Source organism: Ursus americanus, chromosome 18 (assembly GCF_024610735.1).
Source record: "Ursus americanus isolate L20-20 chromosome 18, mUrsAme1.1.p, whole genome shotgun sequence".
Taxonomy (NCBI): domain Eukaryota; kingdom Metazoa; phylum Chordata; class Mammalia; order Carnivora; family Ursidae; genus Ursus; species Ursus americanus.
The window spans coordinates 5990404-6002433 of record NC_142144.1 but is presented as its reverse complement, the minus strand read 5'-3'; the positions used below and the strand labels follow the sequence as shown (position 1 = coordinate 6002433).

General features: G+C 59.6%; 1 protein-coding gene across 1 annotated transcript in view; it reads left to right on the top strand.

The window, feature by feature from the left end:
• The window catches only part of NCS1 (neuronal calcium sensor 1), a 52431-nt gene that overhangs the window by 12164 nt on the left and 28237 nt on the right, over positions 1–12030 (top strand). The window contains exon 2 of the mRNA XM_045771018.2: positions 11865–11889. Within this exon, the coding sequence (XP_045626974.1) occupies positions 11865–11889 (25 nt within the window). The remainder of the gene's footprint in view (positions 1–11864; positions 11890–12030) is intronic.

Here is a 12030-nt window from a genome sequence, read left to right as displayed (position 1 = left end):
TGGTAAGGTCTGATTAGTTAGTCCTGTGGAGGGGCTGCCGACCAGCAGGGCGGGGCCCCACCTGGAGGGAGCCCTGCTGCGGCCGGTCTTGGGAGCCAGGAGAGCCGTGTGAAGCCCCAGGGACACTCGGGGACATGGGTGTCCACCTAGGCCAAAGGAGTACGAGCAGGTGAAGTGGTCACGGCCTCCGTCTGGCCTCCGGCAGGTTCCGGCCAGGCTGACAGGTGTGTGGCTGTGCCTTTCTGCGGCCCATTACTGCTTGGAGTCCCAGTGCTGTTGTCCTCCTGCTGCCCAGGACCAGGCTAAGGACCGGACAGGACCGTCACTTCTGTGCGGAGGCCAGGTCAGGGCCACCCTCTGCTCTCGGTTCTTAAAGGGCCAGAGCTGGAGCCCGCAGTGCTGCCGGTGCCAGGGTGCCTGGGGCTCCAGCCCCGACTCAGCACCCCCAGGGATGCTGCGGGAGCTGGGCCACCCCTGGCTGGTCACTCTCCGTGGGGGCTTTGCCACATCTTGGGCAGGAAGGAGAGGGAGGGGTGCTGGTGGTGGAGGTGGGGTGGGGTCCTGCTGACCTCATGCCTGCCCGGTTTCCATTCCCAGTACAGCCCCCACTTGGTCCCTGTATCGCTGTCAGTGTCGTCTCCAGCTCCCCGGTCTGGGGGTGGCTTGCACCTTCCCTGGGCCTCTCAGGGCCCCTCCCCCACCCCCATTCTGAAGTTTCCTTGCTCTGGGGCTTGTGACCTTATTAAGGACTATGACTGACCTGGCTCCTGCCTGAGCTGGTTGGAGACCAGCCCAGCTTGTCCCACCCGCTCCCAGGTCTGGGGATGAGGCAGGGAAGGGGAGATGTTGGGGTAGGCAGATGCCACATGCCCCACATTTCCCAGAACAGGGCTTCTCACACCCCCTCCCATCCCAGGTGCCCATGTCAGTGGCTCTGGTCATCTTGCCGTGTCTGAGGGTGCTGTGACACCTTTATTAATGATAGTAGCAGTCATTGACATTTTGGGGCCCTTGCTGTGCTCCATCTGCCTAGACCACATCGGGTCTCTTCTGGCCAATTCTTTGTTCCAGCGAACTGTGGCTTCTTGTGGTCCCCTGAGCTCACCACACTCCATGTCATCTCTGGAAAGCCCTTTCCCTTCCTCTTTGCCTGCTGAGGCCTGCCCATCCTTTCGATGTCAGTCTACGCGCCCTTTCCCCAGGGAGCCGCTCTGACCCCCTGACGGGGTCAGGATCCCACTTTACACACATGGGTAGACAGCTGTGCTGTTGCGTGCTTGGGTCTGTCTCTCCTGTTACATCAGAGACTCGGAGGACAAGGACCTGTTGTGCTGTTGCGTGCTTGGGTCTGTCTCTCCTGTTACATCAGAGACTTGGAGGACAAGGACCTGTGTCTGGGTCAGTGCCGTGTTCCTGGAGCCCAGCTCATGGCCTGGCCCGCAGGCTGCTTAGCAATTAATTACTGGGTGAATGAAGGGGTAAAAGAAATCCCATTTTTTCTTCCCTTTTTTTTTTTTTTTGGAGAGAAAGGGAGGGAAGGAAGGTGGGAGGGAGAGGGAGAAGAGGGAGAGAGAGAGAGAGAGAAAAGGCGTGCCCAAGAGTGCAGCTATCAGGGCAAGCCCCTTTATCGGACAGGAGGAATAACCTTGAGCTCTAGAAAGTAAAAGCGGGTGCGTCCACTTCCCCACCTAAAACAAGCATGACACGCACGCATCCTCCAAGAACGGATCCGCACTGAGCACCTACTATGTACCGGATGCTGTTTTGTGGCTGTGACATAGGCAGACACAGATTCTGCCCCCCGGGGCCCCCAGGCGCTGAGGGAAGACAAAATCAGAGAATCCAGGCAGGCAGAAAAGACAAGAACAAAACCGCCCCTCCTGCTGTCCAGGCTTTCCTCTGTGTATGTAGCCGTGGTAGGTTTTATCCTCAATCTCCTGATGAGGAGACCGAGTCTCAGAGAGGTTAACTGACTTGTCCGATGTCACACAGCTGGAACCTGGCAGGGCCGGGACTGGGACCTGTGAGTGTCGCTTGGTCTGGATCGTTCGGCCAAAGCAAGATGTTAATAGATCAGCAGATATTGAGAACTTTTGCTTCCCAGCCCCAGTGGCCTTTCGCTGGGGAGTCAGAGGAGCCAAAGGTGCGGTGCCTCTTTGAGGGCCCCGGATGATGCAGTTCGGCAGTCAGGCGGGAAGGTAACTCCCAGCAGGCATTTGTGTGATGTTTAAATGCCGTACTTCTCCAGCAAGCTCTGGAGTCACACAGACCCTGGTTCTGGTCCCAGCCTCACTGAGGACCGATGTTGGTCCTTGGGCAAGTGGCTTCACCTCTAGAAGCCTCAGTCTCCTGATCTGTAGAAGGGGGGTGCAAAGTCCTTGTCCCACAGCGTCGCTCGGGAATTGAATGAGATTAATGCAGGCCACGTGCTCAGCGCAGGCAGGCACGCAGTAAAGGCTAAGTAAATGGAGACTTTTGTACCCGGAAGCCACAAGACAAAGTACGTTTTTCTGCAGTTTTAAGAATTTTAGGGGGAAAAGTTATTTATTTATTTATTTATTTATTTATTTATTTCACACAGAGAGTACGAGAGAATGTGAGTGGGGGGAGGGGCAGAGGTAGAGGGAGAAGCAGGCTCCCCGCTGAACTGAGAGCCCATGTGGGGCCTGTGGGGCTTGATCCCAGGACCCCAGGATCATGACCTGAGCTGAAGGCAGACGCCTAACGGACTGAGCCACCCAGGCACCCCTAGGGAGAAAAGTCATTTAGCTTATATAGAAATGAAAATCAATGTGTTTTATGACTTTATTTTTAGGGTAAGATAAATGTGTATACATGTTGGAGCAGAATGCAAAACTTGTGGAAATATTTGAGCTGGAACGTACGATTTGAACTACACCCCACTCCCGGGGGCACCAGCCCTCTGCCTCAGAGGCTCTGGGGAGGGCACCTTTGGGGCACCCCTGGACTCCTCCAGCACGCGGCCCTGCTCCAGGGACCAGGCACTTTCACCTCCCGGTGAGCCGGTGGGAGTGACCATTCTTACCCCATTTGTCAGATGAGAAGACTGAGACATGAGCGGAAAGACGCACCTAGCGCTTTACATGTGGGTAGGTCTCGGCATCCAGGACGAGGGTGGAGCCCAGAGCCTGGTTCTCAGGGGGCGGACCAGCGAGGGGCGCTTCGGTGGGCAGGAGCCGCTGCTCCCTACTGGACCATGAACCTCGCACCCGAGGCGCCCGGGGCCTGGCCCGCTGCAGGTGCTCAGCGAGTGCTTGCTACGGCCTGCGGGGCTCGGCGGTGGCCCCTTCTCTGGGGACGACCGTCTCCAGGCTAAAGCCTTCTTGAGCACGGGCTTCGGAGTTGGAGGGACCTGGGCGCCCACCTCCACTCCTCCTCCACTGACTGTGTCCTCGGACGGGTGCCTTTGCCTCTGTGAAGCCTCAGTTTCTTCACCAGCTGGGTGGGCCGGCGGGGACCCCCCCACCTGTCAGCACAGGGTCTGGAGCCACACAAGAGCTCAGCCAATGGAGCCGGTGCCCTCTGGGCTCAGAAGAATGCGGAGGGGCCGAGAGGGAGCAGGGACGTTTGATTTGGGATCTGAGCAGTCCTGAGCAGCTCTCATACCTCGGTCCCCTTGAGGGCTTGGCTCCTTTCTGGGTCCGAGGACATTTCCCATCAGCACCACCACCCCCCCCCTGCCCTGGCCCGGCCGGCCGCATCTGCTGTTGCTGCCCCAGTGGCGGTGGGACCCCTGACGTCTTATTCTAATACCATGGCCGTCATCATGATAGTCTGGGTCTCCGTGTCACTCGTCACATGCTGGGCTCTGTACTCTTGGCCCGCATCCTCTTGTTGGCTCTGAAAGCAGCTCGGTGAGAGCTGGGAGGGGAGCTCAAGGCTCAGAGAGGGGCATATGTGGACTGAGGTCACACAGCAGCTAGATAGTGGGTGGACCTGTCTCCACAAAGGCCTGTGGTGGGAGAGAGCCCAGCTTCAAGGCCTACAGGCGAGGCAGCCGGAGTCGGTCTCAGGGGTGGAGGGGTGAGAGGTGGGCAGCTGGCCCAGCTCTGCCCGGAGCAGTGAGCCCTGGAGTTTTGGGGGGCTTTACCCAATCCTGTGTGCAGAGGGCTTGGTGCAGGGCTAGTGCAGTAGCGGCAGCTCGCAGCTCGCAGCTCTGGTCCAGGTGGGTCTGCAGACGGCAGTCTGATGCACAAGTCCCTGCAGGTGAGCCCGCACAGAAAGTTCAGGGTCCGGTATGAGGCAAGGCCCTGCCCCGTGTTCCCGCGGACTGCCGTGGGCCCCAGCCTGCGTGGGTGGAGAAAGCGCAGAGGAGGCTGGGCTAACCATGGGTGGAGGGTGGGAGGAGCCCGGAGGGGAGGGCAGGGGGGTGTGGGGGAGGGTGGTGGGGCCAGGGCTCTGGGGAACTCGCGCCTTCTGGGTCAGCTGGAGGGGCTTCCGCAGCACCCCACTCAGCCTGGAGTGCCCTGGAATTCTGGGCAGGAAGCCAGGTGCCTTTCTGATGAGCTCAGGCTAGCTCCCTCCAGCTGGGCATTTATGGAAGACAGGAGCGGGCGGGCGGAGGGCTGGCTGTCCCTCTCCCCATCCTGGAGGAGGCTTGGGGCGGGAGTCAGCAGCAGTGAGCCCACCGGTGCTCCCGTGTGTGTTATCGGGTTATAGCTGATCTCCGAGGCAGCTGTCCCCGAGGGCTCCTTCTCACAGAGGAGCCTGCCGTCCCCCCTCCAACCCCCGGCCAAGGGCACCTAGCCCCTTAGTGCAACACCTGGTCTGGGTTGTCTGGCCCAGGGCCTGTGACCACCCTCCTATGTCCACACCACCCCTGGTGGGTGTCCACGGCCCGCTCCCTGGGGCACAGGGCCTGGGGGGGGTGGTCCATGGCCATTGGCTGGCTGCCTGCTGGTCACTTCATGGGGTGCGGGAGCTGGGGACTGGAGCTCTCTGGAGTCTGTGAATAGCTGCACGACCAAGGTGGGCCGCCTTGTCCCCTGCCCCCATGGGAACACCAGCCTATTTCCACAGCAGCATACACGTGTCTGTTGGGAGATGATGTGGGGCTCGGGGTGCGTGTGGCCCTCAGAGGCTGGGGGAGTGCAGGTGTCTGCTCACCCAGCCCTGGGGTGTGGCCAGAGCCCTGCGAGGGAAACTCCCAAGCATTTAACTCACTCTCTCTCTCTCTCTCTCCTCCCCACCTCTGGGTGTGTGGCACTCCGAAGTTAGCACAGTCAGATAATGTCTGCTGCACCGGGAGGAGCCATGTCCCCTTTCCTGGACAGAAGTGACAGGTCATGCGGCGGGGGTGTAGCAGACCCCGGAATCCAGGTCCCAGGAGCCTACCCTGCTACACTGCCTTCCCCACAGGGAACGGGCCTCCTGGAGGTGGGGGGGGGGGGCTGTCCCCAGGGTGGAGGGAGGGGCAGGCTGCTGGGGGATATGGGTGGCCGCATCTTCCCTCCTTTCTCTGAGCTTTGGTGTGAGGGGAGGGACACGCCAAATTAAGGATGTTGGCAGCTGCCAGTGGGGACTAGATGGGGTGGGGGGAGGGAGGTGGGAGGCTGGCAAGTGCTCGGGTGAGGGGAGTCAATGGGGGGACACCCGGCTGGCTGTGGAATGTGGGGGTGTTCCTGTGTTTTCTGCCTAGTAGGGCAGGAAGGGGGGTGTCCCCAGGAAGGGGAGGTCCAGTCTGGGGTGGGGATCCCTTCGGGCCATGTGGAGCGTGAGGGGCCCCCAGACCACCGTGAGGAGCGTAGGCAGGGGCTGAGCTAGAGGGGGCCAGCTGGAGAGGAGCTTGGGGCGCAGTGTGCGGGGGGCCTATGCTCCCCCTTCCCCGAACAGCCGTGGGAGAAGGGGACTCAAGGACCCCGGTGTTGGAGGTTGAGCAAAGGAGAGCCGGGGCCTGAGGAGGGGCTGTCTGAGGGGGCTACGCTTCTGGAAGCTATCTTTCTGCACTTCTGAGCACTTCTTCGCCCGAGTGGTCAAAGGCGTGAGGACTAATGGAGTGTCACATTTAGTGACAACGGGTAGCTGATGACCAGGCCTAAATGGCCCCACTTTCTCTTTTTGTGTTAATCAAACCAGAGGCTTTCTTGCTGCAATGGGGGTGGGTGGCATGGGTGACACAGGCACTGGACCCAGCCTCTGTCCCTGGAGATGGAAACGGGGCCTGGATTGGCCACAGGACAGTGGCTGGAGAGGCCGGAAGGAGCGGGGTGGGCCTGCCATCCCTCCTGCTGTAGCCAGCGCCTCTGTGGGGGCCACCAGCCCCTGCTTTCTGTTCCCACCATGTTTGAGCTGAGCTTCAATCAGGAGAGAGGTATTTTGCTTAAGGGAAATCAAAATCAGACTCAACATTTATCCTGGGCTCCAGGGACCGGCTCTCTTGCGTTCATTCCTGGCAGACGAGAGAGCTGTGCGCGAGGGAGGAGGCCCAGGGAGCCGCCGCGGGAGCGGGAGCACTATTCCTGCTAGTCCTGCCGGGGGCGGCGAGGAGAGGGGCTCTGCGGGCACCCCCGCCACAAGGGGTGAAGGTCTAGTTGCAGTGAGCCAGCTGGGGGAGAGCTGGGGAGCAGGCCTCTGCTGGGCCCCCTCCCCACTCCCAGCCACCGGCAAGCCTCCTTCCCCGCCTCACCCGCTTCTTAGGGAGGTCCGTGGGAGGGGAGCGGAGGGGATGCCCAGCCCCTCTCCTGGCTCTGTGCCCGCTCTAAGCTGGGAATTTTCTAGCTACCTCTTAAGAAGCCCTCCCGATGGATCTGTCTGGTAGGAGTTTATGCCCCATCCTTCAATGGGGTATAAATCAGGCTCAGAGAGGTTAAGTAACTTGTTCAGAGTAGCACAGCCTACACATGGCTAAGACAGGACACTGACCCAGAGCCTCCCACCGCCTCAGCCATATGGTTTTAGATACTGGCTTCCTAATGAGCCTATAGGCAGGAGGGGGCTGGAGAAAGGCAGCTAGTTTTTAAAGTTGGCCAAAGCCAGTGGCAGTTATAAAAGTAAGCGTGGTGAGAAACAGTAGGGTGTCCCAAATGCAGCCAAGTGGCTTGGTGACGATGGGGAATCAACGAGGGTTTATTCTCTGCCTCCCATGTGCAGGACAGTGGGCCGGGTGCCCAGGTGATGCTGGGGTATGCCAGGGGAAGCGCCTTGATCTCTGGGTGCTCAGCATCCAGCTGGGAAGAGGAGAACAAGTACCACTGTTGAGCGCCTGCTGCATCAGACATCATGCCACGCGCTTTCAGTACACCCTCCCCCTCTAAGACGGGCTGTTATTTGTCCTCTTTTCAGATGAGCAAACCGAGGCTCCAAGGTGTGGAGTCATGGCTCAAGGCCACACAACCAGAGTCCTGGCCTGGAGTGCCAGCTGGCTGGGCTGACCCCAGAGCCCCTTCTGTAGACCACTCTGTTTTACCGCTGTCCCCATCGCTGACCTGGCCCCGGCAGGCGGCGCCCAGTCTGACACTCCGCTGTGGAGCTGATGGGAAGCAGTGATTCCCATGTATCAGGGGGCTTCGGAGGGGGCTGTGGCAGGGTAGGAGGGCTCTGCAGAGATGGGACCTCCCAGTGGGGTTTGGCAAGGTGCATAGGGTTACCCAGGTGAAGGAGGTGAGGACGAGGGTCCCGGGGCAGAGGAACAGCAGGTCCAGAAGCCAGGAGGCGGGGAGATGGCTGGAGAGGGGCTTGGAGGGGGCAGTGCTGGGCTGAGGGAGCACGGAGGACAGCCGTCCTTCCCGCTGGGCCCTGAGCCCTGAGCCTGGAGCGCGGACCCGCCTCGTGCGAGTGCGGTGTGGGCGGACGCCTGTTTAATTTCACACTTGGATGGAGGCCCCGGGGAGAAGCTGGGAAGCCTGAGCCTGGGACTGTCGCTCTGGGTGGAGGGCGGAGCAGAGGGACCCTGTGATGTCCCCCACCCCCTCCTCCCTCCCAATGCCTTTGGTGGTCAGAGCTGCAGGACCCCCAGTCCTTCTGGCGCTGGGGGAGGGGGAATAGGGGCACACACAGGTGGGCTGATGAGGACAAATATGTCCCCCCAACCTTTTATTTTGGAAGCGAGAACAATATTGAAATAACAGTGCAGCACCTGGGGTCCTTCATGTAGGTTCGCCAGCGCCAGCATTGTGCTGGGGTTTGCTGCTTCTCTTTCTAAATATATGTGCGTCCATTTCTGTACCTCCCACAGTAAGCTGCCGGCATCCTGACCCTCACCCCTAAATACTTCATGGAACATCTCCAGTGAAAAGGGACATTCTCCCACACCACCCCTGTGCTGTCCCCACCCTAAGCAAATCAGCAGCGAGTCCATCGGGGCGTCTAATTGCGCCCCACGGTGCGGCTTCCCCAGGGGTCCGAGGGATGTTTGCTGTGGCTGGTATTTAATGCCTGATCCGGGACCCAATCCGGGCTGTGCAGGCTGCATTGGATGGCCTTGTCTCTTTTTCCAGGACGATCCCCTGCCTTGTTTTACCTTTCATGGCGCGGACTGACTCAAGTGTCCTGGCCAGTTGCCTTGTCGCATGTCCCGCCTTCTGGATTTGTCTGGTTATGTCCTCCCGATGAGACTCAGGTTGAGTATTTCTGGCAGGAGTGCTCCGTGGATGCCGCGTCCTCCCACGGCATCAAATCAGGGGGGCACATGATGTCGGGGTGTTTCACTACTGGAGAGGCCAGCTTTGATCGAGGACAGTCATCTTCATGGTTCTGTTTCTGTGGTGTGTTAGAAGAGATACGAGCAGCACACGTCGCTGGTAATTTTATGGATATCGGTGCTTAGACGGAATCTAGATCAGGCAAGTCAGTGAAATGAGCGAGCTGATTTAAAGAAACATCCCGAGTGAATCATCAGACAGGTGGTTAGGGAAGAATCGAGAAGGTAGCATGGGTATGGATGAGCTCCTGGAAACCCAGATGGAACGGTAAGAACGCACGTCTCGGCATTGGGCAGACCTGGGCAATGGCCTGCCGCCTGCCTCCTTCTGGCTGTGGCCTTGGGTCCCTTCCTCAGGTCTCCAGTTCAGCGGCCTCACCTGGACAGTCAGGTTCACACTGGTCACCTCCAGGTTCCCGACCCTGGTGGAAGGGCTTCGGGTAGGTGGCTGGGCCCCCAGCGGCTGCCTGATGCCCGCCCCACTCAGGACCCTCCATGGCTCCAGGCGGTGAGGCAGTGATGGCCTGCTGGCCCTGGTATGGTGCCAGGGGACACCTCATGGCTTCATCTGTTTCCTAAAGGTTAATAAGCTCCTTAAAGCATCAGTAGGGCACATCACCCCCAACCCAGCTCACTTCCCCTGGGGCTTAGCTGCCTGCTGGTTCACCGGTGTTCTGTGCTGGGGACCATTCCAATGGGGGAGGGGCAGCCAACTATGTCCCCTCCCCCCACGCGGCTATTCCATCCTGGGGACTTGGGGGGAACTTCTGAGCTAGGGGATTCCAGGGGAGCCTTCTCTGGCCCTGTGAGGCCAGAGGTCAGCAGCGGATCTGCCACCCAAACTTACCACCCAGCTCTTGCTGTTTCTGCCAGGGTCACACAAGGTCATGCAGCTTTTCAACCGGTTCTCGGAGTGGGGGAGGCACTGAGTTGGGCATTCATCCTGGGCTCCGAAGGCAGTCCTGGCCCTGCCATTCATTTCCCGGCAAGGTGACCTTGGGTTACTGTAAGCAGGTGGACTCATCTAATTGGGAAAACGGGACCACCACCGACCTGCGGGATTCTACTTCTTCTTTCTTTCTTTTTTTTTTTTTTTTTTTAGATTTTATTATTTATTTGACAGAGAGTGAGAGAGCTAGAGGGGAGGGGCAGAGGGAGAGGGAGAAGCAGACTCCCCGCTGAGCAGGGAGCCCGACGCAGGGCTCGATCCCAGGACCCTGAGATCAGGACCTGAGCGGAAGGCAGCCGCTTAACCGACTGAGCCCCCCAGGCGCCCCTACCTGTGGGATTCTTATGCAGGAGAAGAGCATCAAGTCATTGTAGTTTTCCCAAGAGCCCGTTTTACAGATGGGGGAACTGAGGCTCAGAGAGAGGAAGTACTTTGCCTAAGGCCACACAGCTAGTAAGCCATGGAGTTGGGTTTGAATCCAGGCAGCCTAGTCTGGCTCCGTAGTAGGTACCCGTAAGCTCCTGCCTCCGCTATGATGGGTCTCCTGGGTCCCTCCAGGCTCGGGCTTTGAGCATCATCGTCCCCTTGGCCCCCGCTGCCCTTCACGGCCAGGCGTGGGTGGCGAGTCCAGGGCAGCTCAGCCTGCGTTAGACCAAGGTCACCTTCCCTCTCCACCCCCACGCCTGATCCCCTTGCCCCCTTCGACCGTCTGCCAAAACTCTCTCGGAAAATCGCCTTCTTTACACCAGGTCTGGCCGATCCAGGTAACCGGCACGTCCCAGTGTCGCCACGCCCTCTGTTGATCAGCTGCCTGATGGCGGACTGGCCTCTTCCTCCGCCTGGGATTTGGGCTTGTGGGAGGAGGACCCTGGCGGTGGGCCTCCAGCCTGCCCTGGGGCTCTGCCCACCAGGCTCCAGGCTGTGGATCAGCTTGCTGAGCTGCACGCAGCGTAAATACCCTCGCCCTAGCTCTCCATGTCCTGGCCCCTTCGTGCCTCAGTTTCCCCATTTGGAGGCAGGGCAGAGTTCCGCCGTCTTCCCTCGGAGCTGTTGTCAGGGCGGCTGAGCCAGAGCACAGAGGCCTGCCCTGGCACGGAGCCGGTGGGCACTTGGTATCTGGCAGTTGGTACAAGCTTTGAGCAGGCTTTTGAGAAGTGGCCTCGAGTCCAATCGGGCACAGCAATTCAGGGACACCCCCTTGGGCCTCCCTTCCCACTTCCCTGGGAAGAGGTTGCGGTTCCTTTCTGCAGCTGACCTCCCGCTGGCACCCCCCTTCCTGTCCGTCCGTTCATCTGTACCTTCGTTCATGCCTTCCACAGGCCTGCACGGAGCACGTTGGCGTGCCAGGGCCCGTGCCAGGGACTCAGGAGCTTTCACACCCGTTTCACACCTGTTCTGATGGCATTCCCAGCTCAGCTCAGGTGGCAGGTCCTATTATTCCTGCTTTACAAATGAGGAAACTGAGGCACGGGTTGCCGGAGGCCCTCTCCCAAAGAACCCCCCCCCGCAGAGAGTAAGTGTGGCCCGGGAGGTGGTTACATGTTCTCATTCAGTGATTGTAGAGAGAGCCCTGGTTTGGTTCCGACCTGAGCCAGTTTCATACTTTTCAGAAAAAAAAAAAAGGATTTTTTTGTTTGTTTCACGGTTCAATAAAGAATGACTATTCGGGCTTGGCTGGATGTTCGACCACGTTATGTGGCTTGTCCCAGGTTTTGGTTCACGGCTCTGTTCTCTTCTTGCCTGTAAAAGAACGTGGACTGACCGCTGTGAGGGGCTGGAGGGGCAGGCCGAGGAGGGGAGGGGGCTGGGTGCTGCCAGGGTCCCCAGGGAGGGTCGGGGGCGCTGCTCAGCCTTTCTGCCCTGGCCCGCCGCACGCAGGCAGGACAGCCAAGTGCCTTCTCTGACGGGGTCGTCCCAGGGATGAGAGGTAGGGCGCAGCGTATCTCGGATGCTGGCCTTGGTGTGATGCTCTTACCTGCCCCCCGCCCCCAGGAGAGCAGGGAGAGCCAACCCCGTGTGTAAGAGGCTGCTCTTGCCAGTCCTTCTAGAAGCACAGTGGGCCTCAGGAGGAATAGGCCCGTGCTGTCCCCTGCGGGGTGGCTGGACACAGAGCTCCTGACTGGGACTGTTCATCTGGGGACATGGGTGGGCAGACCGTGGGGGCGGGCTGGGGAGGGCAGGAAGGAGGCTCCCCGGGGTCTTCCCGTCCCCTAAGACACCTCCCAGAGCTAAAAGGCTTTTTCTGTTCTCTTGCAGTTACCGAGAAGGAAGTCCAGCAGTGGTGAGTAGCTCTTTTCACCCAAACCGTTGGTGGGGAGGTTTGGGGGTGGGTGTTGGCTTTGGGCCGATGGGACAGCAGTCCAGCTGCCCAGGACGGGGGCACATGGAGGGGCTTCTGAGTGTGGCTTACCCACCAACCAGT